The sequence below is a fragment of the Echiichthys vipera genome (genome assembly GCF_963691815.1).
Source record: "Echiichthys vipera genome assembly, chromosome: 9".
NCBI lineage: Eukaryota > Metazoa > Chordata > Actinopteri > Perciformes > Trachinidae > Echiichthys > Echiichthys vipera.
In genome coordinates, this window is record NC_139834.1 from 24,778,032 (window position 1) to 24,802,650 (window position 24,619).

The window sequence follows — 24,619 nt, forward strand, 5'->3', positions numbered from 1 at the left end:
CATCTTCATCGCCATCCGTCATGATGTCATCTCTCCTGGCCCAGAACAAAGTTATCTCCCTGGGAGAAGAGAGCACCCAGCCCTGCTCTGCTCCCACCCATGTCTGCTCTGCCCCTGTGCTGCTTGCCCTGATAACAGCCTCGCTCCCCGGCCTTTGCACTCGTATTAAACATGGAGCAACAAGAGGGGATGGAGACGCCGACGCTGAGCCGCCACTACAGTAGTGTGTGTTACTGCATCACAATGAGGAGGCGGCATGGGTCGAGGTTTTCCAGGAATTTAAAACCCACTAAACCTAAAAAGTGGAACAAAGACAGACAGCTGACGAGATTCTTTATATTATTTGATGTTTGAGTTTGTAAAATCTGTAGAGTGGTCAGATATCTGGTGGTATATTTGCCTCAGAACCAGAGAGATGTTGGTTTGAGCCATTGTGACTTGGACTCAAGTCACTGTTTTTGATGACTTGCAGCTTGACTTGGCTTGATTTCATTTATTTCACTGAATATCAATCATTTTTAATTCAAACTCAATTCATTTCCATGCTTTTTGAACAGGTTTGACAGATATAATCTGCATTAGCAATTTGTTTTGTATACTTTCGGGTAGTGGAAACAGGCTACAAGAGCACTAATCTCAAAACTCACCAGCTGTCTGTCTGATGACAAATTATAGGCTTTAGAGGCATCATGACTACATGTAAAGTCAATGCTTGGATGTGAACAGACAAGTATTTGTTTTTGAGGCAAAGACATGTCAGTGAGAGTTGAAAATGATTCAACTTGAGAGAAAAATTCACATTCTAACTTGAGGCTTTATGCAGCTGATGTATGAACATTGAAAAGGAGCAGATTGTATGGTAGCATTACAGAAAAAAGCTTGAAGATCAGTCAGAGTCTGAGCTGTCACATCAATGTGTTGTGTTGATGTTGAAAACCATGTGGTTGAAGTGTATACGAGCAGCTAACAGAAGAATGAATCCTAGATTTGTCCTGAGCCCCAGACCTTTTCTGTAGTCCCACTGTGAGGTCAAGACTTTTCTTTGACCAAGATCATGTCCATGGAAAGCTGCTCTGATAACTTTTTTTTATTTATGTGAATATTAATGGTATCAGAATCCTGATGTTTTTGACCTTTCCTGACACCACAAGGAAAGAAATGTCCCCTTGTACACAAGAAATATCACAATCTATTGGACAGTTTGCTGTGAATCCTATATGGCGCCTCCTCTGAGCAAACTTTAGCTCTGTCAGACCAGATGACGTTTTTAAAATAGCATCACACCCATATTCCTGGTGGATGTAGCTTTAGACTTTCAAAGTGGTTTGTGATACATTATATAATACCTCCTAATTAAATTTCTAACAATGTTTGCTTAAACCCTAAAAGATCCAATTAGACTGTGGTAAGACAAGACACCTGAGAGTCAGTGATTATCATACTGTAGGGGCGATGCCGTGATGTTGAATCTAATAAGAAAACTAGGTCATTCTTTAACTGGAAGCAGAAGTGCTTTCTCATCCCTAACTTTACTGAAATCAATTTCCAAGACAAAGGACAGACAAGAGTCTGAAATTATTCATTAAGCACAACTCTTGACTTCTGTCTGTGCTCAATTATTCATAATCTCTCACATTCCAGTCTTTTTTGAGCCTTCTTGTTGAAATAATATTCACTGCGGGTAATGTTTTTGCATTTGCCAGAAGGCTTTTTCAGCATTTCTTTTCTTTTAATCATATTTCGATTTTAGGTTCAAGTGACCATTTGAAGCCTGGAAACACACACATACACACACACACACACACACTCACACACACACAGGTAGTAGAGGAAGTACTTTAATGTTGAGGAAACAGGCAGAACTGGCAGAAGGAGATAAGACACCCCCAGACGGCGTCCTGAACGAAAAATGAATTGAAAACAAAATGGGTGGAGGGCCAAAGGAGAGAGAGGAAGAAAGGGGGAGGCGATGCCACGGGAAGAGGGTGAGTGAGTTATCAGCCATGCAGAATAGCAGTACACCTCATCATGTTATCCTCTAGTTTGGGCGGCGCTTTTGCTTTTCCAGATAACAGGCGGTCACTCCAGATAGTTGCTTTGAGTTAGTTAAGATAACTATGCTTATTTGTGAGCTTGTGGTCAGTGCTGAAGGGACCTCCGACAGGCAACACAGTCCTTTGCCTTTACATATCTCATTTCTACATATGTTTGTATTGAAATATATAAAGTCCTGTTATATTTAAACTCATAACTACTTCCATTAATTACCATATTTTCATACTCAAAGGCCGTAACACTTCATTTCTTCTGAAGTTTTATACCTGCAGTATACTGTATTTCAGCTGCATCAGTCTGCCAGCACTAGAGTGGCACAGCTCCAGCAGTTTCTTATATACAGCCTGAATGGCAGCCATTTGCACAGAGCTGCCACCTCCTCTTCACATGGTGTACGCCACCCAGTAGATCACGTTCACCACAGCGAATGTGAAAGGGAACACGGCCCTGGCGTAGATGTCGATGGTGTCGGCATCAATGGGCTTGCAGACGCACTTGGAACAGCACTTCTTCTCCTCCGTGCTCTCCTCTGTCTGCCGGGATCTTCTCCTCCTCGGCTCCGCCTCCTCGCTGCCACCCTCCCCGGGGATTTCACTGCTGGAACGCTGGGGCCGCCCGTGTCGGTTGGAAATCATCACGCCCTGGTTCATGCCGGTGACTGATAGCGAAAACAGAACCATAGCCTGTTTGCCGTTCTTCACAATGGACTGAAGGGAGACAGAGAGACAGATCTCTCTTACTTATCATAGAAGTACTTGTGTGTTAATGAAACATTACAGTCCAGAACTACTCCTGAACCACAGATTATTGATTATCAAACAAAAATATATTTTATTCTATCTTGGGATGTCATTGTATTTTACCTCACATCAACAATGCGCAACACTAAGATTCAATGTCACTGACTTCAGTCGTCTTGCCTCGTCTTTGTTCTCTCTTGTGTTATCAGCACGTTTACCATTTCTTTTATTTCATCTGAATGATCAATTTACCTAAGATACCATAAACAGACACATAACAATGGCGAGAATCATCCCCTGAAGGGAAATCTTTCTATGTATTTTTCCATCATGCTCTACAGAGATTCACTGTGGTGCTGAAGGTCAGTGGGATGGATGCCTGTATGAAAGTCTATGTTTGAAAGGCGTGCTCATTACCCACAACATACCCTAGAGCTCTACCTTGTTATGTTCTGATGGGAGGACACGACAGGAGTGATTTCCTCACCTCAGAGCTGAGCTTGTTGGCCTTCACCTTGGCCTTCTCTTTGAGTCGGTAGTCAGCATTGTAATGAGCGAAGGCGTACTCAATGAGTGCCGCGAACACAAACACGTAACAGATCCAGAAGTAGACGTCTAACGCCTTGATGGCTGACGCTCGAGGCAGGGAGGAGCGGGCGCTCACCATCAGCGTGGTCATGGTGAGAACAGTAGTGATCCCTGTGAAAAGAAAAGATTGGATCTGTGGCTTTTGAGCAATGCAAACAAAATATCGAAATTCTCCATCTTGGGGTTTTGGAGCCAGAGGGGATCATATTTAGACAAGAGGGTTGAGAAGGATGGAACTGGGTGGAGCTGGGGGAGTGTTTAGTCGCTGTTGTTTCAATGGTACTCTGTAAGCTACATAAATGCTAAAGAGCTAAACTTTTACAAAGCATCCCCTGCATTATGGTCTATTTTATTCTAAATGGGACCAAAATTTACTAAATGAAGATAGTGCTTTATTGAAGAAGACTTGAAATTAGAGGATGAGACCATAAACTTATATAATGACTGTACTTGATAAACATGTAAACAAGTACAGTCATTTTCCCATTGACTCCTACACAATTGGACTTCTTTTTTGATGCCCACTGCTGGACATTTGAAAGTATACAGGTTTGACACGTCACCATTGGCTTCACTTTTCTATGTCCATTATTTTTTTACAGTCCATGGGTGACTTTTAAAAAAGCCACAGGGACTGGGCTTGCTTCAGGCACACTTTCCCAAGCCAAGGATGTAGTTAAAATGCCTTTATTCGTTTAAGGCATAATGAAGTATAAAATCACAGAGGCGAACGCCAAACTGGTAGGGATGATTTATTGTATTCATCTACTCTAGATGTGTAGTCTTATCTGCCTATCAAGCTGTACCGAAACAAAAAGTTAAAACAGACCTCATCAAACCATACCAACCTAATGATACACGAGCAGGGACTGCTGATTGGCTGATCCAAAAGGAAACCCAGGACATGGCTACCAGTAATATGGAAGGCATGTATGACTGGATGATGTAGACGCCTCGATTACGTCTCAGCTCGAAGCGAAGGCTGAGCCTTGGAAATCGTCCCGCTGGGAAGCAGAAAACAGTGTTTAAATGCTTTCAGAAGCAACTAATTGTCCAATTGAACCTTGTAGACATTGACTTTGTTTACATGTGCAAAATGTTCTGTTTTTTGCCCTCATTCTGAAAAAGATAATATCCCTACTTTACTAAGCTGTTTAGATGGCTAAATATTCCAATGCTATTGCAGTACATGCAGTAGATATATAGGTAGGTATATTCTGAATGTCCTGTATACATGGCCAACAAATCTCCTAAAACTTGAATAACATTGAAATATCCCACATGCCTTAATATTAAAATGCTACATACAGAATGAGGCCTTATTCAGAATATCTAAACAGAATATGTTGTTTACAAGACCTGTATCAAATTCTAAAAATTGTCATATTGAGAAAAATATTGGAATATTAGTGTGCATAAACATTGTCACGCTGGTGGCAAAGATTCAAAGTGTTAGACATAAAGAAGTATTGCATAGTAGTATAGCACATGTATGTTCCCAGCAGCAACTCCTAAAGCTCCTGCCAGAATCAGCAGCAAGCGTGACTTGATACATTCCTTCTATGCTTGGAAAATAACCACAGAAGGGCCTGGAGTTAAAAAAAAAAAAAGTCCCGAACTCAAAGTGGTACATAATGCATAAAACGCTCAATCTTTCAAACCAGCTCTGCTGGAGCTTACAACAAGACAACAAGAAGAACAAGAAAACACAGTGGAAGCTCACCAGATTTGAAGTTCATCATCTCAGTGACAAACCGATAGTCTGTGATGGTGAACTGGGATAGCTCCAGTTTGTCCAGGCCGTGGATATGTTTTTGACTCTCCGACCAGTGGTACACAATGTCCTCTGAGGAGTAGCCGTCTAATGAACAGACAACAAGATGTTTTATTAGTCCAGCCTGCAGAGATGCAGTACTGTGAGGAGAGCAGTAGTAGCTTAATGGAGAAAGCTTGTAACAGTGTAACCTTTCCTTGGTGTCACTTTACTTTGGCATGAACACGGTGAGTGAATACCAACTTACAGCTTTCCAGATCCAACATACACTCCTGTTCATCCATGGGATACTTGGTCAGGTCCATATCACACGCCACTGTCGAAGTGATTCTAGGAACAAAACACCCCAATTAATCCAAATGTAATGTTCACCATTAGAGTTGAATGAACAACTTTGTTAAACAGATATAACGTATATATATATATATATATAACACATAACGTGCCTTGTTGAACTGGTCAAGATGTCCCTGGCTGCTGATTCAGGATCAGTTGTACAGAAGGTTGCCTAAATTCTATGATTGATTAGTTTGATGTTTATGAATCCATATGTAATCACTATATTAGCATCAGAAGACACTATGCCCATTATTTTCTGGACTCAGTCTTGACTCGGACTCTGGTCTTGGACTTGTCCTGGACTCGATTAAGCATGGAGATATGTTTGTGTTAGGTTGGAGGAGCAATAGAACGTTTTTTAAAATGCCATGTATATAGCCAGTAGTAATTAGTAAGCCCTGTTTAACTCTTTTGGTGATTCTCCTGAATCCACTTTACTTTCACCTTACCATATCCCCCTACTGTACGCTCCCTGTGCATCAGTCTTGTATAAGCAGGAGCACATCAGACATCAGAGAAGCTTATGAAGTCACCACAGAGAAATCAGTTTAGTCTATGATCATGGTATGGATCATGACGGATTTTAATTCCCAATTACAGCAAATAAGAAATAGTGCTCTCATATGCTTTCTGAAGGCATGAATCATGAAAAAAAATCATAGAAAATGCTAAAATATTGCATTGCTAAGATAAGAAACATGCAACTTTTTAATTTAAAGAAGAAGGTCAGCATACTGTCTCGCTGGTTGTGTTGTCTGACTGTGTGACTATACAGAAAATAGTCAGTGTGCTCGTACCGGCTGCTGTAGAGAATGACTCCGTTTGGCTGCAGGCGAATCAGCTTGTTTTCCACAGTGACATCGTGGAACCAAGCAGATTTGGCATTGACGATGAATGTGTCGGGCACCCACAGCTTGTCCACGAATCGACTGTCCAACCCCAGCGTCTTGTTGGTGTGATTGTATGACAGGCGGTCATCATGCCAGCTCTGGCGCAGGAACACGGTCATGGTGTAGTCCTGCCAGGAACAACACACACAGACACAAACATTAAGGCGTAAGGAAACACTCTACTGAAAGAAACAGCTCTGACGCTACAGTATTGGGGAAAAAAAGACTCACTTTGTGTAAAGAATGAAAACAAAACCAATTCAAATGTGTATGGTTCGATGTCAGATAGACTGAAGACAGAATTACAGCATTAAATACAAATGCATTTAAACCTTGAGATGTAGATCAGCTGAGTTATGAGCAGAATTAAACATTTGAATACTGTATTTTGTGGCTGAGTTTTCGGCACCTCTGAGGAAAAACTGCATATGGGGAAATGTAGTATTCTGTGGTTTTGGAGCTTGACCACCAAATGTTCAAATGTTAGTTGGGCCAGACATTAAGCAGAATTTAAAAGGACAGATGTCGACTCAGAAATGTGTCACTTATGAACTAGATTTTAAGTCTAGATTAGTTAACACTTAAAATCAAACAGATGCTGTCAGAAATAACCTACCATTTCAGGTTTTAAGATTTAACATCAACATGGAACATGTTCTATAACTGCTCTGAATACTGATCCTAATGTCATTTCTACTCTACGTCTGTATCCAACCTATTGATTACTATTTGTAAGAAAAAAATATTTTGGCAAGTCTTTATTTGTAGGTGGATTTTCAACTTTTGAAGAGGTATTTGTTTGGCAAAGGATCTTCCCAATAGATTTGGTTCTTACCATACAAAATCCCTGAAAGTATCAAATGATCTAAGAACTCATCCAACATGACATGTTCACACTGAGTACTTCAAACCCTCGAGTGGGATAAATCAGGATTATGCAAAATAGCAAATCTTTGATCTCGTTGAGGGATGACAGAGAATCTCAGTGACTGTATACTTTACCATGTTGGCTTCGGAGATGTGGTCGATGCTGGCCACTTCTATAGCCATGGACACATTCACTGGTGGACCTGTGGGGGGAGGACGTAAGAAAGGAAAGCAAACACCCACAAACACACCGTCTCTACTCATTCTGAACGCATCCGTCCCTCCCATCCTCACCCCATCACTCCATCACCCATCTGTTTCCATCCCACCTCCCATCCTCCCACTACTCAAACACTCCCACAGTGCATAAAGATTAAGCTTCATCCGATCTAACCATGCTAAGTGGCACATCATACTCTCTCTCACACACACACACACACACACACACACACACACACACACACACACACACACACACACACACACACACACACACTCAACAGTTTGTTGTATGATTAGCATGGAGTGTGTCTCTGTGATCTGAATGCTGGAGGGCAGAAACTACAGAGGAGCTCACTGATGCACAACAGAAAGGCTATTTACACTGAACATTAAGGAATCATACATTACCATTTCCCACCATTCAACACCTTCCCATAACAATCATGATCGTTCTGCCACACACTGGATGTATACTGAGGTGACTTACAATGACATGTTTATTGCACATCAAGGTCAGTAGCAGCCATTTTAGAGGTGATGCAATAACGGGCATGTTTCACACAGTATCCTCCAGTGGATCTGCACACATTTATAATGCATTTCAAAGACATACACTACATACAGATGTATGTTTACTAATATTTACATAGACAATTTTGCCATAAAAATACTGCAACATTTATGTGGCATTCATTTTGTATCATAAAACGTCAAATTAATAACATGAATCTTACACCAACAGTGTTTGGCTTGTTGCTAAAAAAATGTAATTTGTTACGTTTTGCTCTCCTCAACAGTAACGTTATTACTTTATTTATTACTCCCTGCCAAGAGTAATTATTCATTTTGTCACCTTTTGTTTCTTGAACTTAACCGTCATGGTAGGCATTAAATAGAACGTCATATTTTGTAAGATATTATACAACTTGTTGTGCATAAGTTTTCACCAGCAATTTTTTTGCAGCCTAAAAGGCCAAATTACATTTCTGATCTTCTGCTACGGTATGAGCCATCCAGACCTCTGAGGTGGCCTGGGACAGGTCTGCTTTCTGTCCCCAGAGTCACAACCAAACATGGAAAAACAGCAGTTTTTATGCACCACATATCTGGAACAAACTCCCAGAAAACTGCAGGTCTGCTGCAACTCACAGTTCACAGTTCTTTTAAATCAAGGGGGAAAACTGTTATATTTATAATAATAATTAATTTCTTACACAACTTCTTCTTATTCTATTTAAGATTATTTTGTTTTTTTATTGAATTAAATGTCTTTTATGTGAAGCACTTTGTATTGTGTTGTGTGCTATATTAACAAACTTGCCTTGCTCATGAATCCATAAAAGTTACAGTTAGATAAAAGCACAGCTGGCTTAAACTGAATGAATCCTGGGATGTGACTGGACGTTTGCGGTGACAACAAAGGAAAGGTTTTACTAAGCTTTTTGGGGGGATAACTGTAAAATGATAACTAGTTGTATTATTAGGTTGTTACAGAACTTGTTACTGGTGAAAGTAATATTGTTGCTGTAACGCGTTGCTAGTAACTAGTGACTGCGCAACACTGTACGCAAATTCACTGAGATTCACAAAGAATCACAAATGCATATTACAAATTCAATAAAGTTGCAAATAATGTCCACAAATACTGTATTTTTGGAACTCTAGAAACTGATATATATATATACTGCATCCAAGAGAGCTCAAAAGAGAAGATATAGTTTAGTCTACTCTGTGTACTTGTTCTTGTTTGCACTTTCATAACCAGAGGATTATAAATTATGTTTGTGCATCACCTCACGCGGGAATTCTTTTGAAGTCATATTTGTGAATTCAAGGCATTCAAGAAGCAAAATACACGTACTATAATACAATATAAATCCTGTTTTTAATTTGTGGAAATTTCATATTTTATTAGACATATTTATTTGATTGTGTAATGACACAAACATGACTCCATAAAGAAAGGCTATGGGGTGTAAGCTGAATGATGGGAATGACTCTCAATAACACTCATGATTCCTCAGTGGTCAAAAACTGCCTGTCCTTTTATAACATCACATAAAAAGGAACGCAGTCACCACACGATGATGTGTATTACAGCATGATGGTGTGTGTGTGTGTGTGTGTGGTGCACAGGGCGATGTATGGTGATGCTCCTGCTCCACATTTTCACCTCAGCTCATCTGAGTTAAGCTGTGAGATTGAGAAATCTATCGCTGTGGTCATTGGATGTTTCACATCTTGCAGCCATTCTTAGCACAGTCTCTGAGCAGTGCTCATTGTTTGCACCACCCGTCTCCCTCTCGTCCTTGAAGGGCATCGTCCTCGATAATCCCCTCGGCAAAGCTTCTCTTCACCTTCATGCTTTTTTTTTTGTGTGTGTCCTTAACAAATGATTTGCCTAACTGAAGAGCCAAAGCAAGTATTTACATAAATACAGCTTTGTTCTGATGTAGTATATGAAAAACCAAAGACAGCTCTCAGGATAATGGAATTGGAAAATGAAATGTGAACGTCCATGTTGCTGTAACTTTGGGTGGGTGATGCTAAGGATGGCTGTAAATGTGAGGGGGTGAAGAGCAACCCAACACCACGAGCAGTAGATCTCATACTCACCTCCTATCCCAGGGCGAAAATTTCTGGCATAGCCCTTCATTAACTCATCCAGATTAGGTAACCAGGAGATTTGAATGTCTGTACCTACATAGTCCCCAATGTCACTCAGCATGGCCCTAAAGGAGACAAACAGCAAACACAGCAGCCTTCACACCACAGAAAGCCTGCAGAGCCTCACATACAGTCGGAGAAAAACAAACTTCCGGATGAGAGACAACTGTTACAAGAAACAAAAATTAAGTCCCCAAACTTTTCTAGTGCCTGCATGACCTCATCTTTAGGTTAAACCATCAACACATCATGAACCAAGAGTCCTCGGGTTGTCCTTTGAAGCTGCATCAGAGTCCTGCATCGGGTCGGGTACCCATCATAACCTGCAAAAAAGTATATTTTCGTGTGGTATTTTGCTTAATTTGATTCCCGGGTTCGGTTCTAGGTAGAAGAAATAACATGGGGGTCCGATCATGGCGGGTGTTGGATATATGTGTACAATTATTGCATTAATAACTTTTACTGTGTTTTATTGATATAATTGATTGAATCAAATGTCAAACACGAGGGCTAGCGAACAAACTTACTCTTGTGCAGTACAAGTTTAAAGCGACATGAAATGGAATAGAAAAGAATAGAATATAAATACTTTATTGATCCCATGCTGGGAAAATGGAAACCCCCAAAGTATGGTACCTCAAAAATGGTGCAGCACTTGAGTAAATGTTATATTCTAACACTGCCCTCAACATGTGATACAACAACACAATATTTGCTGTGTTATTGTTAATAAACAAACTGAATGATTATTGTGATCACCAAACAAAACATAAAATATTAAGTTATAAGCTGTGTTGGTAATTTTTGCGGAAATACAAACAAGTAAACATACCATTTATGTATCTTTGCCACACACTGTAAATCCAAGTTTTCTAAATCTGTGAATTATTATATTATTAAATTTGGGGATAGTCTCTCAAACTTACAAAAACAATAAAAATGTGTACATATAAGTATTTAAAGAGTGAAGCAAAGAGAGGGAAAAGATCAAATTCTACTGATACTGAATGTCAGAACAAAACACCAGCTGTCAGCTGTATCCTCTCAAACACTACCATACTTGTATTAGTGTCGGTTAAAACCTGTATTCATAAGCAATAATTCTTGGTTCCGATGCATTTATGCACAAGGCTAATCCACATCTACCAGCTCAAACTGAATATCATGTTGTGCCTCCACACCTTTGCAAATCTGAATCAAAAAAGGTTCTCATTAGATTACATATCCACATTTAATAAGGCTTTTAAATTAGCACCTCATCACATTGCTGTCATTAGTTAGGGGAAGAAGAACGCCTCAATTCAAGCTGACCTCATGCCTTTCCCATTCCTCTAACCACTCAAGAGGGGAATAATTATCAAATAAAAACCATTAGTTGGTATAAAAGGATTCCTCTGAGGCGCCTGGAACCCTTGGGGACCGCTGGAGGACCCGGAGCCCATACTGACACACTGCCTGGGTGGAGGATTTAACAAGAGCAGCACAGCTCAGATTCCACCAGGTGGCACTTTTGCATTCTGAAACAGAGCCTGTAAACAGACGACATGCACAGATATGCAGATACCATGCAGATAGGGTTTGAGTTGAAGTCAGGTCAGTCACAGCCTGTCATGAGAGACATTTACAACACAGGCATAGCTTTAACATTTTTATTTACACACTGGGGTACAGTATCAGATTTTAGTCAGAGTTGAAAGAGCTGACTGATGATCAATTAGTTGGATAAAATTATATAACCTTTATTCAACCAGGTAAAAGTCTCATTGAGATAAAAATCTCTTTTACAAGAGTGACCTGGCCAAGACGCCGACATAAACATTGTTACAACAGGAAACACAAACAATACAGATGGCCACACACTATATATCAGTACAAAATCCAGTTAAAATGCAATATAAGGAAACTGTCACAAAGCATTTAGGTGCCAATTTTAAATGGTTTCGGCAGAGGGAAAACTGAATGTCGGGTTCTTCTGTACATTATTCCAGTAAGAGGAGGCAGCGTATTTAAATCATTTTTCTCTTCTAGCTTTGGGGACCAACATCTGGATTACGAGAGAACAGGCCCTAGTGATTTTTGTTTATTACACATGCATGTACAAAGGAACCTGACCTGAAGATCTGCAGACTTGCAGAGAGGGTTGTGTGGCAACATATAGAGTACAGTGTTGTACGAGGTTTCCACAGCCAGTAATGAAACATAAAGCACATTGGCATCTAACTTCTTCAGGCACTGCTCAGGTGCATACATAAAGAGCAGATCACCATTATCCAATAAAGGTAAAAATGTCACTGAATCAAAAGTTTCCTTGCCTGGAGGAAGAAACAGGACTTTTTTTTTTTCCTAATTAAAGGTTTCACTGATATTCAAAGTCACACAGGCCGGTGGTGGCTTTGACAGGGAAATGGATCGAAGACGTAATTATTGATCAACAACAAAAAGCCATCAGTGACCTTTGAAATGAAGCTGACATTTGAAGAGAGTCGACTTCCTAGAGAGCGACGCATTACACTCACGCCTCCGCAGCAAAACAACATGAACAATCATCCAAAAAGGAAAGAAAACAGGATTTCTGCTGTGCCGTGAACATTTCACTCATGAATCCATTTCATAGTGGCAGAGGCAGTATTTTTAGTCTGGCAATCACTGTCATGTGTGAAATAAATGGGAGCACCGAGTGAATTAATTACCACTGTGTGACTCCTGGATTTCTGCACTAATTGGTACTTTCTAAATTTGGAAATAAAGAGCTTTTGCTTCAAGAAATCCGTTAACACACCAAGGTCAAACAGGCCTGCTCACACGGAGGGACGAGACAAATCCTGTCGCCTGTTTATTGTAACTTCAAATGGCTGCATGGTGATGACGAGTTTATATTAGTGTTAGTATTATATCCCTGTTTCACTTCACCTTTAAAAAGCCTGTACTAATCACACTTTTATTCTTGTGTGAGGTGTATTTATAGCGACAGATGACAAATGAAAGATTACCCTGTGTCAGAGACCAGTAACATCTCTTTTCTTGGCCGTCTTGTTGATGAATTTTTGATCTGCTAATACAAAGCACTACTTCTGTTGATTCTAAAATCAGGTGTGTGCCACTTCCTGTGTAAGACTTGGCAGACTTTCACTTATAATGTGAAAGCTTTGATGGAAACCTGCAAAAAAGGTTTAATTAAATGTGTCTGACTATGTAAATTGATGATGTTGGAGTGCTTGATTTCCTGACCTGATGTAGGACTTTAATGACCACAAAAAGCCAAACAGAAAAGAAAGAAAGAAACATCACTGTGCGCTGTTAAAAGACATGTAAAGGGCTGAGCATTTCATTGCTCTCTATGGACATTCACTCACGATTGCACCTCTCTATTTTCTCAGCCCCCCATCCATGACAAACAGTGGAGAGAGTATAACCAGACGCTTCTGTATTTCACTCTCATTAAACGTCTCTCCCGAGGTCTGGGTCTGTTTATGAGCTAACATTAAACAGATGGGGAGAGGAGACGACAAAGAGCAGCCGCCTCGCTCAAATTTATGGCGTCTTTTGGTGAACATAATGTGCAGCGTGGACTAACAAGCCTAATTAGTTTTATATACTGACACTGCTAGCTACCTGAGCACGAGCCGAGAGCCAGCTCCATGATCCTAACTCTCACTCTCTTCATTTGTTTTATTGATGTGAGGTCAAATATGAGCATTGGACCAATTGGACAAATAATAATTACTGTTATGACTGTTTCTTATCTGTGTGTGAGTTTGCCGCATTAACTGACAGTAACAAGTAGAAAGAGATTGCTTTTCATTCAGCAAACACATCAATTTATGGACTATTACTGTGTTTAAATGATGGGCTAAATAAGAGGTCAGTGACCTTAACTATTAAAATCCAATCCATTTTATTTATAAAGCACAATTTTAAATAAACACAAAGGTTACCAAAGTGCTTTACAGTAAAATAAAAACCATAAAAAATAATAAAGGGGCAAAATAGATAGAAGACAGAATACACAATAAAACAAAATGGAAATATCTTGCGCACGTAAAATCAGCAACCTAAAGGAAAAGAGCCATTCATACATACATTCGTACATATTTAACATATGCGTGACTCATGACATGATATGAAATCACTCTCTTTGTCTCAACCTCAGCTTGATACATTTGAGCTGGTTCTATCAATATTTGTTCTTTTTTTTTTTGCTATTTTTTTCACTGCAGATCAAGCATATTGATAAGCCAGCAGCTTTGGCGGTGAAACCAGATTAATCTGCCCATGGACTATCAAATTCTCCATATTCCTCCAAGACCTCTCTTCTTTGGATTTTGCAATCCACGCCTAGTCTCTGGAAAAATAAGGAGGATAAGGCACTGAGCCATAGGTATACATGTACATAGGCTATGACGCACAATGTTATGTAAATGCAATAATCACTTTATGTCTGGAACAATGAGTGGAAATTAAAATGTTAAAACAAAATAAACTAAAATAATTCACTTCCATATCATTCTTTGTCGATTCCACAGGGAGCGACTGGAGTGAGGCTAAAGAACAGGCTAAATACCCTGTTCTAAATGACTACTACATTTTTCATCTGGTCACTAAAGTAATCTTTCACGGTTTCTTTTTTTTATTATTCCTTATTCTTGATGTCTTTGATCCAGGTACATTAAATGTGTCTGCAGCACATCAGGACAGAGTCACTGCCAATCTCCCAACACCTTTTCATCCTACATCTCAACTCTTACTGAAAAAAAAGTGCCGTAGCACTGAATATGCTTTGAATTATTTGTTTAGAAGGGATATCTTCATGTCTAGGTTCCCCACACCCTTCTTATCATCAAAAGAAACTAACTGGAAATGTGGGAAGATTCAAATGTCTGCTAAGTAAACTAACTGTACACTGATCAAGGACAGGTGCTGAGCCTTGCTAGGCAGTGACCTCTGGTGGCCATAATAAAGTCAAAGACAGGGGAAGGAAGGGGAAGCAGGGGAATGACGGTCCTTTGGAGCGCATACCCTTAGATTCTGCTTTCAGTCTTTTAGTTGTGTCTAGAACTTAACCCAAGATTTGTGAAAGTCTCCTGAGATGGTTGAGGTTAGATGGTTAAGGTTAGGCATTAACCTCGAATGGTAGAGGTTAGATGGTTAAGGTTGGGCATTAACCGTGAATGGTAGAGGTTAGATGGTTAAGGTTAGGCATTAACCTCGAATGGTAGAGGTTAGATGGTTAAGGTTGGGCATTAACCGTGAATGGTAGAGGTTAGATGGTTGAGCTGAGGCACTGAACCCCGCTGTTGTTGCTCTTTATCTTACAGCGCTGCAGTTGGGTAGTTGAGAAAATGGGGGCTCCAGCTTACCAATAGAATAGATAACAGCCTATACTGAGCCAACTATAGGATTGAGCAGGGCCATGCCCCTCATATCTATGGCAGAGATAACAACTGATAACAGCCATTGAATCAGCTGACGACTTTAGTACCAAATGTTCCCTAAATTGGTCAGAATGGACAGAGACACTCCCTTTCCTGCTTGGGACATGATTTGATTTACATGAGGCCTTGATTTCTACCTGATAAAGATGATTTTTACTTTCAGTATTGTGATTATGGGATGAAATATGTTCACATACTGGATTTCACAGCACTCGAGAAGCTGATATATTCTGAAGGACTTTCTTCATCTTCAGTTAAAGAAGACATGGATGGTCCTGTCTGTCAATTATTCAATCAACAGAAAAGTAATTTGTTGAATTTGAAAACAGCATTTAACATGTCAAATATGAGCTGCTTTTCTGTTTTATACCCAAATGCAAAAGTGATGGTTTTTGTTTTTTGACTGTTGGTTGGACAATCACTTTACATGTGATGAGATCTTATTTTTTAACAAAGGAATTAACTGTTTAATTTGACCAGTCAGAAAAAAATCTACACTCTGAAATGTTCATTCTTATTCTTTCTCCACCTACTTTTTTAGTACTAGAATTATTCATCATTGTGACTCCCCTTTTTGTCTGTTTCTACTGGGTGTATACAATACAAAGCATGATTGCAGACATATTATATGTTATATAAATATAATGGGCATTTTGTTGTTTGTACTGTTTTATGAATTTATTGCAATAAAAGCATTAACAAAAATAAATCAATATTATTAACCAACATTAAGATGAAATGCTATCAGAGCCTTTTCCACACTAACATGAATTCGATTCTGAAGGAAAATATTAAAACTTTTATTGTATTCCGTCCAATTTTGATAAAAACACATTTAATAACAGTTATATGTGCTGATAATAGTTGATTCATCACATAAAACATCTTTCAAGTTCTTAATTTTAGAATGAATACACCTGTTCAAATTTCCCAAAAAAATAAAACCGACCTTAGTGTCCTCACTTTTAGCTACAACCTACAGTGTTGTTTAATGAACTCAATGACAAAAATAGATAATTCTATGTATTTATGTTTAGTGTGTGATTCACTGTATTAAAGTCCAAATAGTTTTGGCATATCATTTTCAGATATGGTTGTCAGAACTGTTGTGCTCCTTGAGGGATTTTAGATATGTTATTTATTTATTTTTAAGAAAAGAAAATCCTAAATAAATTAATTATGTATTTGATAATCATATGTTTGACGTGAGCGTGTGAGTGTGAGGCTTTCAGTGGAGGTGTCCCTCCAGAGGCCCGCCCTGCTACTGATGTAAGCCAGGCTTATAGAGCCAGTGCATGCAGTCAGAGGAACATGATCAAATCACTGTGTTATTGGGAAATGTTCTCCTCAGGACAGGAGGGGGGATTTAACTGCTGACTCAGCCTCTTACACAGATTGGTTAGGAGCGCTGTGTCACTGGAGCGCACGTTTAAGGACGAGTGTGACAGGCCAGATTAAATCCTGATGACACATCACGCTAAACGATCTCATGTGTACACATCAAAACAAAATGTCCTCTGTTTGAAAGTGCTTAAACATGCTACTGTGCATTTCTGTCCAAATTGTACGATTCATTTTTGGACTGGAATATTAAAATATGCTAAAAATTTTCAAGCAAAGCATTCAACAACTACAGCTACCATGCAGGGCTCCTATTGACCCTGAATCCTCCCACTCTCCGTGTACTGTGTATGCATAGTATCTTATCCACATTAGACATTCATAGCTTGATTTTTATTCCATATTTTTGCAGAGAGCCCAGGAAAACAACCGTATGTCATGGAATACGTGCACTGCCACACTTGTTTCATCTATGCTGGTCATTTGATGCCATATTTAAATGAAAAAGTATTTCACTTCTAATGTTATCCAACTGCAGGCAATACCAAACCATTGTTGGCGCATCCATACATTATCAGTAGCTGACATTGAGAGAGAGGCATGGGTACACCCTGGACAGGTGCCATACAATCACAGGGCTGACACATAGAGACAGACAACCATTAACCCTTGCATTCACACCTACATATGGGCAACAATTTACCTAACCTGCTTGTCTTTATAATGAGTAAGGAAGACAGAGAACCCGGAGAAAACCCACGCTGCCACGTACAAACTCTGCACAGAAGGGCCCGAGCTGGGCAGCAAGTTCAAACCCCTGAAGCAGAGACAGTGCTAATAATGCACCAGCGTGCTGCCCTCTGTTAGCGTATTTCATCAGAACTGGTCAAGTTATAAATATTGCAAGGGAGGATTGTTCTGACATGTTGATATGTTATAGCAGGAAAGGCACAAGTATAATAACATGACTGCAACTAAATGGAACAGAGCAATAGTTAATATCATTAGTGACACCTTGAACAGGTCACACTGTTTGCAGTGACAAAGGTCTGTTGACACTTAAGTACAAGCCGGGTGATGTTATTCTATATTTTTTCTTTAAACAAATTTCTTTAAACAAAGTCACTCCCTATTTACCATATTATCCCCGTCATCCATTTTATTTTTGTCAGAATTTTTGACGTTGAATTGATGCACAATATAGAGCGTATGTGACATGTACACTGTTTTTTTTTTTTGCAATCCCACAATGCAATACGTTGCATTTTATTGATTCGAAAATTACAGTCTTGCAGAGTTGTAAATGCAGGCAGCGCAGGCAGTGCGGTTGCACCATGGCCTGTGGAGTGGAGATGGGGGTGTGGCGTAAAAAGAGAGGGTAATACTCATGACTGGGACTTTATTGGATGGGGTTTATGCAGACTTTGTGTAACTGGCCAGTTTTTGGAACATGTTGCTGTTTGTTTTGTATTGCAGCTCTCTTCTGTCTCACCATGCGCTTTATTTTGCTCTCATCTTTTGCTTTAATATCAATATCACACTTGTGAGGTTATTGCATCAAAAACTGTTTTGTTCAAGTGTGTGGTCATTTCAGCACCACAGTGAAATAGACAGCTCCTGCTTTCACATGACTCATTGATGTATTGTATACATAACGTAGATGCTGTATCTGGCCTGTCAGATGGGTCTCAGCGGCTGCCATCTTGCTTCCAGGTTCAGACTTCTTTTGACTATAGACCATATGTTAGGACTCATAGAAAACAACTGTTGTGCTGCTTTTGGATGTTCTAATGAATAAAATACCAAAAATGAGCAACATCGAAGAACATTTCACAGATTCAACCAACCTGTTGAATTTGCTATATCACATGAGGGAGGTCCTAATTCTTCTGTAAAGCTGACATAAAGTTAAATTGAGTGTCCTGACTCCTGATACTAAATGAAGCTAACACTAGCTTATGGTATTTGGTAATTAGTAATATATCAGTAAGATACTGTAAATGATGTGATGTTGCGGCAACCTCTGGGCTGAACTGCAGGTCCTTGAACAGCCACTTTTAACAAAAATTATATTAATTCTTAAAGCCTAATGGTTTTTTTTCAGCATCTTTTTTCAATTGTTCCCTGAGAGCATATGTAGCCACCTAGAGCAAAGCACTGGGTGCAGCATTTTTTTTCAGAGCGCTCCGCTTTTTTCTTGCGACTGCTCCTAAAGCTAACTTGACTCCGCCAGATGGATTGATTCGCATAATTAACATTTGCTCAGCATATCCATCTGGGAACTCTCGGCTGGAGATCTTTTGGGAAGAGGCAGAAATACTGGTTGCTGATTGGATAAATCATATCACCACCAATGTTGGTGGTTCGCAGGCCAAATCAACCAATCAGATCAAACAAGCGTATGACGTAATAACAGAGCGTCAAGGCAAAGTAAACAACATGTCGGTAAAGGGTATTTGCCGTTTTTGTGACATGAATTTACGGATAAATGCACAATGTCAGGTGTCCAGTCCATATTCCAGCAGAAGGATTCAAGAGAAAAAAGCATTAGCGAGCGGCTTGCTCGATAGCTGTGCTCATCTCATCCACAGAAGCCACCATGTTGTTTACATTGAACAGTTGCTTCTCGTTGCGTCACACTTCGAGATGCCTCAAAACCAACGCTGATTGCTTCAGTTGCTTGGGCAACCTTCTCCAAGTTTTCTCTGCCGCAAGTTACCAGACTGATCTGCGAGTAAAATACAATGGAACTATCCTAATGCTTCTTGTTGGAAAATCTCTCTTCAGGAAGCCTCTGGTGTAGTCACTGTCAATCAACACAACAAACGACAGAAGAGCCCATGTGTGGGAGTAGACTGGCTGGACACAGAATATGGCTAAGCTTGTTGCTACCTGTGTAGTCACGTAATGTAACAGAGCATTAAGACAACTGTCAGTTAGGGACTTAAATCTAAATGTACTGTGATGAAGCGCTCCACAGCACCCTTGCCAGCGTCTTTCTCCCAGAGAAAAACAATATATATGGACACACACCCAATTACTAACTAGCATGCAATGGTGTCAGCCGTAACTACTGTACGCCACTGTGCTTGTTTGACACCTGCTACACCTATCAGCTAGGGTCTTAAATCTAAATGTACTGTAAAATAACGTATCTAATAAAAGAGTAGTTGGTTCCAACTGAAGAAATAACTTTTTAAAAATAGGTCAACATGTAGTTTGTTTTTGCAAACGTATTATCCTAGATCAGCTGGGAACTGTAGTTTCTTACTGAAATGGGTCATCAGTGCATTTGCTGTGAACTATTTTCAGCCTTAATGTACATTTGGATTGCTGATACTGTAACCATTTGCAGCATCGCGATCGTGTTTATAGGAATAGTTTTCAGACAACAATTAAGGCACAGAGGAATACCGATTTGGCTCCATATAGGCAGGAAGCATCACTTTAATGTGACTTTGGTCATTTTATAAGATTTGTTAGAAATATATAAAACATCAAAAACTGTATTCCTTCAGTTATCGTTGTATTAAACTTAAACTCCAGACAAGGATGTTGTTTGCTGTTAGTTAAATATTATGACTCCATTAAGCTCTCATTTATAGCTCTACCTCCAAAAACTTCACCCTACAAAACACCTTGACTCTCATCCACTGAGGTTCAAACAACCAATGATATTCTGTGTCACCAAGAGACCGATTCAATCTGTGTACAGTGTGTTGGTTTGTTCCATATTCTCAACACTCTGGTCTATAGGCTACAGTATTTATAGCCCATACCTTGTTGTCTCTGCTGCAGATATCTGTTAGTCTGATATCAATTAGATGCAAATTGTGTTAGGTGAAGTGAAGGGTAAGTGCCACTTCAGCTGGAAAGAAAAGCTGTGAACACCACACCAAAGGTGGCAAGGCAAAACTTAACTAAGCAACTTTGTGAAAAGGATAAACGAGGAGCTAAAAAGAGAACTGGAGTGATTGTGTTCAGAGCGGGGAGCGAGGGAAGGAAGCAGTTTGCAACTTCCAACCACCACAGGCATAACAGCAACGTGTGTGTGCGTGTGTGTGAGAGGGAGAGTGAGCTGACACATAATGAGGTGTAAGAAAAAAGCCTACACTCTACATTGTATTGAGAAGACAATAATAATAACGGCAGTGGCTAGTGGCAGAAAATCCCATTACAATAGCTGTTACTCCATCTGCTGGTGGACAGCCAGGAGGGACAATAAAAGCGATTTGTCCAAAATTCTCCCAAAGCTTAAGTAGCTTTACCCTTTGCCCTTTCCAGCCGAGGCACTTGCCAGAATACAGGCTTTGGGGGAAAGTGGGCGCAGCGGTGGACGCTGGTTATCCTCAGAATTAGAGGTTGTAAAAGCTTGTGCTGCACACAGATCAGATGAATCTACCGTAGGCCTCTACTGAAAACATATATAAAGACTAAAGCACTAAAACTCACCATCTGGTTTAGCCATCTGACAGACGCACACTGTTCTGTATTCAGGAAGGCTGTGTAAGAAGGTCGTTTATGACACTGACAATCAGAGGTCATGCATTTCAATGTGAACACTTTAAATTGCTTCTGCAGGGTTTAACCTGCTCCTCTCACCTCGCTTTAGGTCCACAGTTGAGTGAATGATTCGCTTCTTAAGGCTAATTTTAGCTAAATGTGCACAAAACAGGAGATGTTGTGAGTCTAATTCAGTGTGATAGCATGCTGTCCATCTGTAAATGATCTCCTTGTTCTTTAAACTGTTTGTTATACTGTATATTAGAGGAGCTGCACTGTTATAATGCACTTCTTCACGGAGAGGCCTGTTCAGATCTGTGTGCACCGAACAGGACTCACCCACTCTCCTCCCTTCACCTTCATCTCCATAAAAAACATCATCACCTCGTCCGATGCATATGCATAATGCAAATGTCATCAAGTCCATATAGCCTGAAGTAAAACAGACTTCAGGTCGTGGGTGTGGAGAAGTGTAGAGGGTAAAGCAGCTGTAAGCGTTCTGCACATTAATAAGGTAAAGTCGTGGGAGGCGATACACAGCGAGGAGGATCAGACTAATTTTAGCTTCATTAATGTTGATTTTTCTCAAGTATAATGTTAATTCACCTTGTTCTGCGTATGTGTTCTTTTGCCTTTTCTGATCACACTTTAGGTTTGCGTTTTATCCAACTTTGTATTCACATATCTAAAAAAAAACACGCTGTAGTAAGTATACCTGCAAGAAGTAAAAAAGCAAAGCTGATCTCACCAGGTGAAAAGATCCCCTCCGAGGGAGATCAGAGCCACACTCGCCAGCAGGAAAGTTGGGAACTCCATTCCGCGCGTTTAGTGTAAATAATTAAGTTAAAAAAATAAATAAATAAAAGTTTCCCGGAATGGAAATCGACGACGAAGCCACAGAGTTTTATTTCAGCGCGTACTCCTCGTGACCCGGCGCTGCAGAGAAGAAAGTAAAGTGTGGTGCTGATGCTGCTGATGATGATGGTGGTGGTGGTGGTGATGGTGACCCCATGATCATGGTCCCCAATTCCTCCCCGTCCAGGAGCGCACAGGAGCAGAGCGCACCGAGGAGACGGAGAACGACCGCACCAACGAGCCGATCCAACGATGCTGCTGCCGCCGCTGCCTGTCCCCCAGCAACATGAGAGAGAGAGAGAGAGAGAGAGAGAGAGAGAGAGAGAGAGAGAGAGAGAGAGAGAGAGAGAGAGAGAGAGAGAGAGAGAGAGAGAGAGAGAGAGAGAGAGAGAGAGAGAGAGAGAGAGAGAGAGACGCTAATCTGTCATTTTCCTCAGTTGCTTAAACGTTAGATTCAATCTGGCGGGGTGGAGGAGTGGGGGCGGCAGGAATGCATGTCACGAACACAGGACTTCAGTAGTATGTTATGTAATGTTTGACACATATGAAGCCCATCCATTAGCTAATTACTATCTCAAATAAAGTCGTGTTTCACTATGGTGGGGAAAGGACAAGCAGCAGAGGCTGTCATAGGCGGAAGACCTCCCCCATTAAACAAGAAAGTGAGGGTCTTTCACCAAGATGCTTAACTGGTATCAGACTGACTTACATTGCATGTAGGCCTGTATGCTCATTGGGAAGTTCTCTAAAATGAAACAATTCCTTACCCTAAATCACTTAAAATGAAACAAATGTACGCTCACATTTCACATTCTTCCCATTTTAGTTTCACATCTAAACAAAATGATTGAAATGGTGGAACAAATAATGTTTGACAAATATATTTCTGACTCCACATTCCATCTCTGCTCTCCTCCACTACAATGCAAATGAAGGGGTTGTTTCTTACCCAGATGCTGATGATCAGCAGGCTTTAAAAAAAAGTGCTTCATATTTTCATAAAGTAGTCCCACACACTGGGAGAAAAGGAATATGTTGAGAAGAATCGGGTGTGAGGAGACATTACATGCCCGAGACCCTTAAAATCAGGATTTACTAATGTAACAGTTAAGTTAGCAGTGACACGCTCTGTTGGTTGTTTAGGACAAATAAACAAGAAAGGTCAGCACAGTAAATTATTCCATGTGCAGTACTTTTTAAATGATATGGCGAGTCTCTACGAAGTGGTGATTTATGGTGGAAATGTGTGAGTTCATACAGTCAAAAAAATATTATCCTAACTACCAATCCTGACCTCAGATCTGCACCCCTTAAAACTAGGCTACCTTAAATTATAGAAACCATCTTTTGGAAAAATGTATTTGAGGTGTACTTTGTACTTTTTAGTTTGGCCTGTTCACAAACATGGAAGGGGTGGGACTTATACCTATAGCCTACTGCCAGGTTCAGGTTCACGATCAGGTTCAGGTTATTTATTTATGCCCTTCGTTAAATTTGGTTTGCAGTACATATGGAGAAGAAAAAGGCATCCATTTAAACAAACATCTGAAAAATACACAAACAATACAGAAACAGTACAGAAGAGCTCTAGCCTCAGAACAGGGTCGGTATTATATTTTATTTATGCAGTAACATCCTATTCATATGAGCGAATGCCGTGGGAACAAAACTGGGACATTTTGGGACCGTGAACTTCCGTCCAGAGGGTGCTGAAATTCACCACGTAAAGGGTGTGAGACGTCATCTATAATTAAGGTGGTTAACCGCTGTACCTCTCCAATGTACAGGAGCTCCAAGTTCATCTGTGTCTCACCAATTCACTTACCAGCCAATCTTACAATCTGGTTCAAGGAGGTTTGGTTTTTCAAAGACAAATTCCCAAACCATGACACCAAAGAAAAGGATTAAATTGACTCAGTAAAAGCATGATAAAACAGGTTCCTCATGGTTTTGTCAATCTGAAAAGAGAACAGTTTGTGCTGGTGACTCTTGTTGCACACTGCTTGGCACGACGATCAAGACTCTGTGGCTTCTTTTGGGGAGCTGTACATCTTTAGCCTATATACAATCTATAGTTGACACCATGGTCCACACTGAATCAAGTAAGCATTATTGCACTTCCTGTTCCCTGATCTCAAAGTCCCTCTTGAGTCTCGTCATTTTGAATTGGTTTTCAGTTAGATACCTCATATAATGTGGTAAACACAGGCTCAAGAGATTTGAATGGCTAAATGACCCACTGAATTTTGAAACTTGTACACGTCTTAAAAAAGGCGGTTGCTAAGAAGTAGTTAAATGAAACTACAAACGTCATCATGCCGTACATGCAAAATCCTTTGGATGTGA

At 40.1% G+C, this 24,619-nt stretch overlaps 1 protein-coding gene across 1 annotated transcript; it reads right to left on the minus strand.

The window, feature by feature from the left end:
- Positions 1 to 2,438: 2,438 nt before the first annotated feature.
- Positions 2,439 to 22,234, minus strand: gabrd (gamma-aminobutyric acid type A receptor subunit delta; the record flags this gene model as incomplete). The annotated part of the gene is made up of 9 exons (XM_083920622.1): positions 2,439 to 2,762; positions 3,283 to 3,494; positions 4,232 to 4,387; positions 5,107 to 5,244; positions 5,405 to 5,487; positions 6,294 to 6,514; positions 7,389 to 7,456; positions 10,092 to 10,207; positions 22,167 to 22,234. The coding sequence occupies 9 exons, from the start codon at positions 22,232 to 22,234 to the stop codon at positions 2,439 to 2,441; spliced, it is 1,386 nt and encodes a 461-aa protein (XP_083776748.1).
- Between the last annotated feature and the right edge of the window lie 2,385 nt (positions 22,235 to 24,619).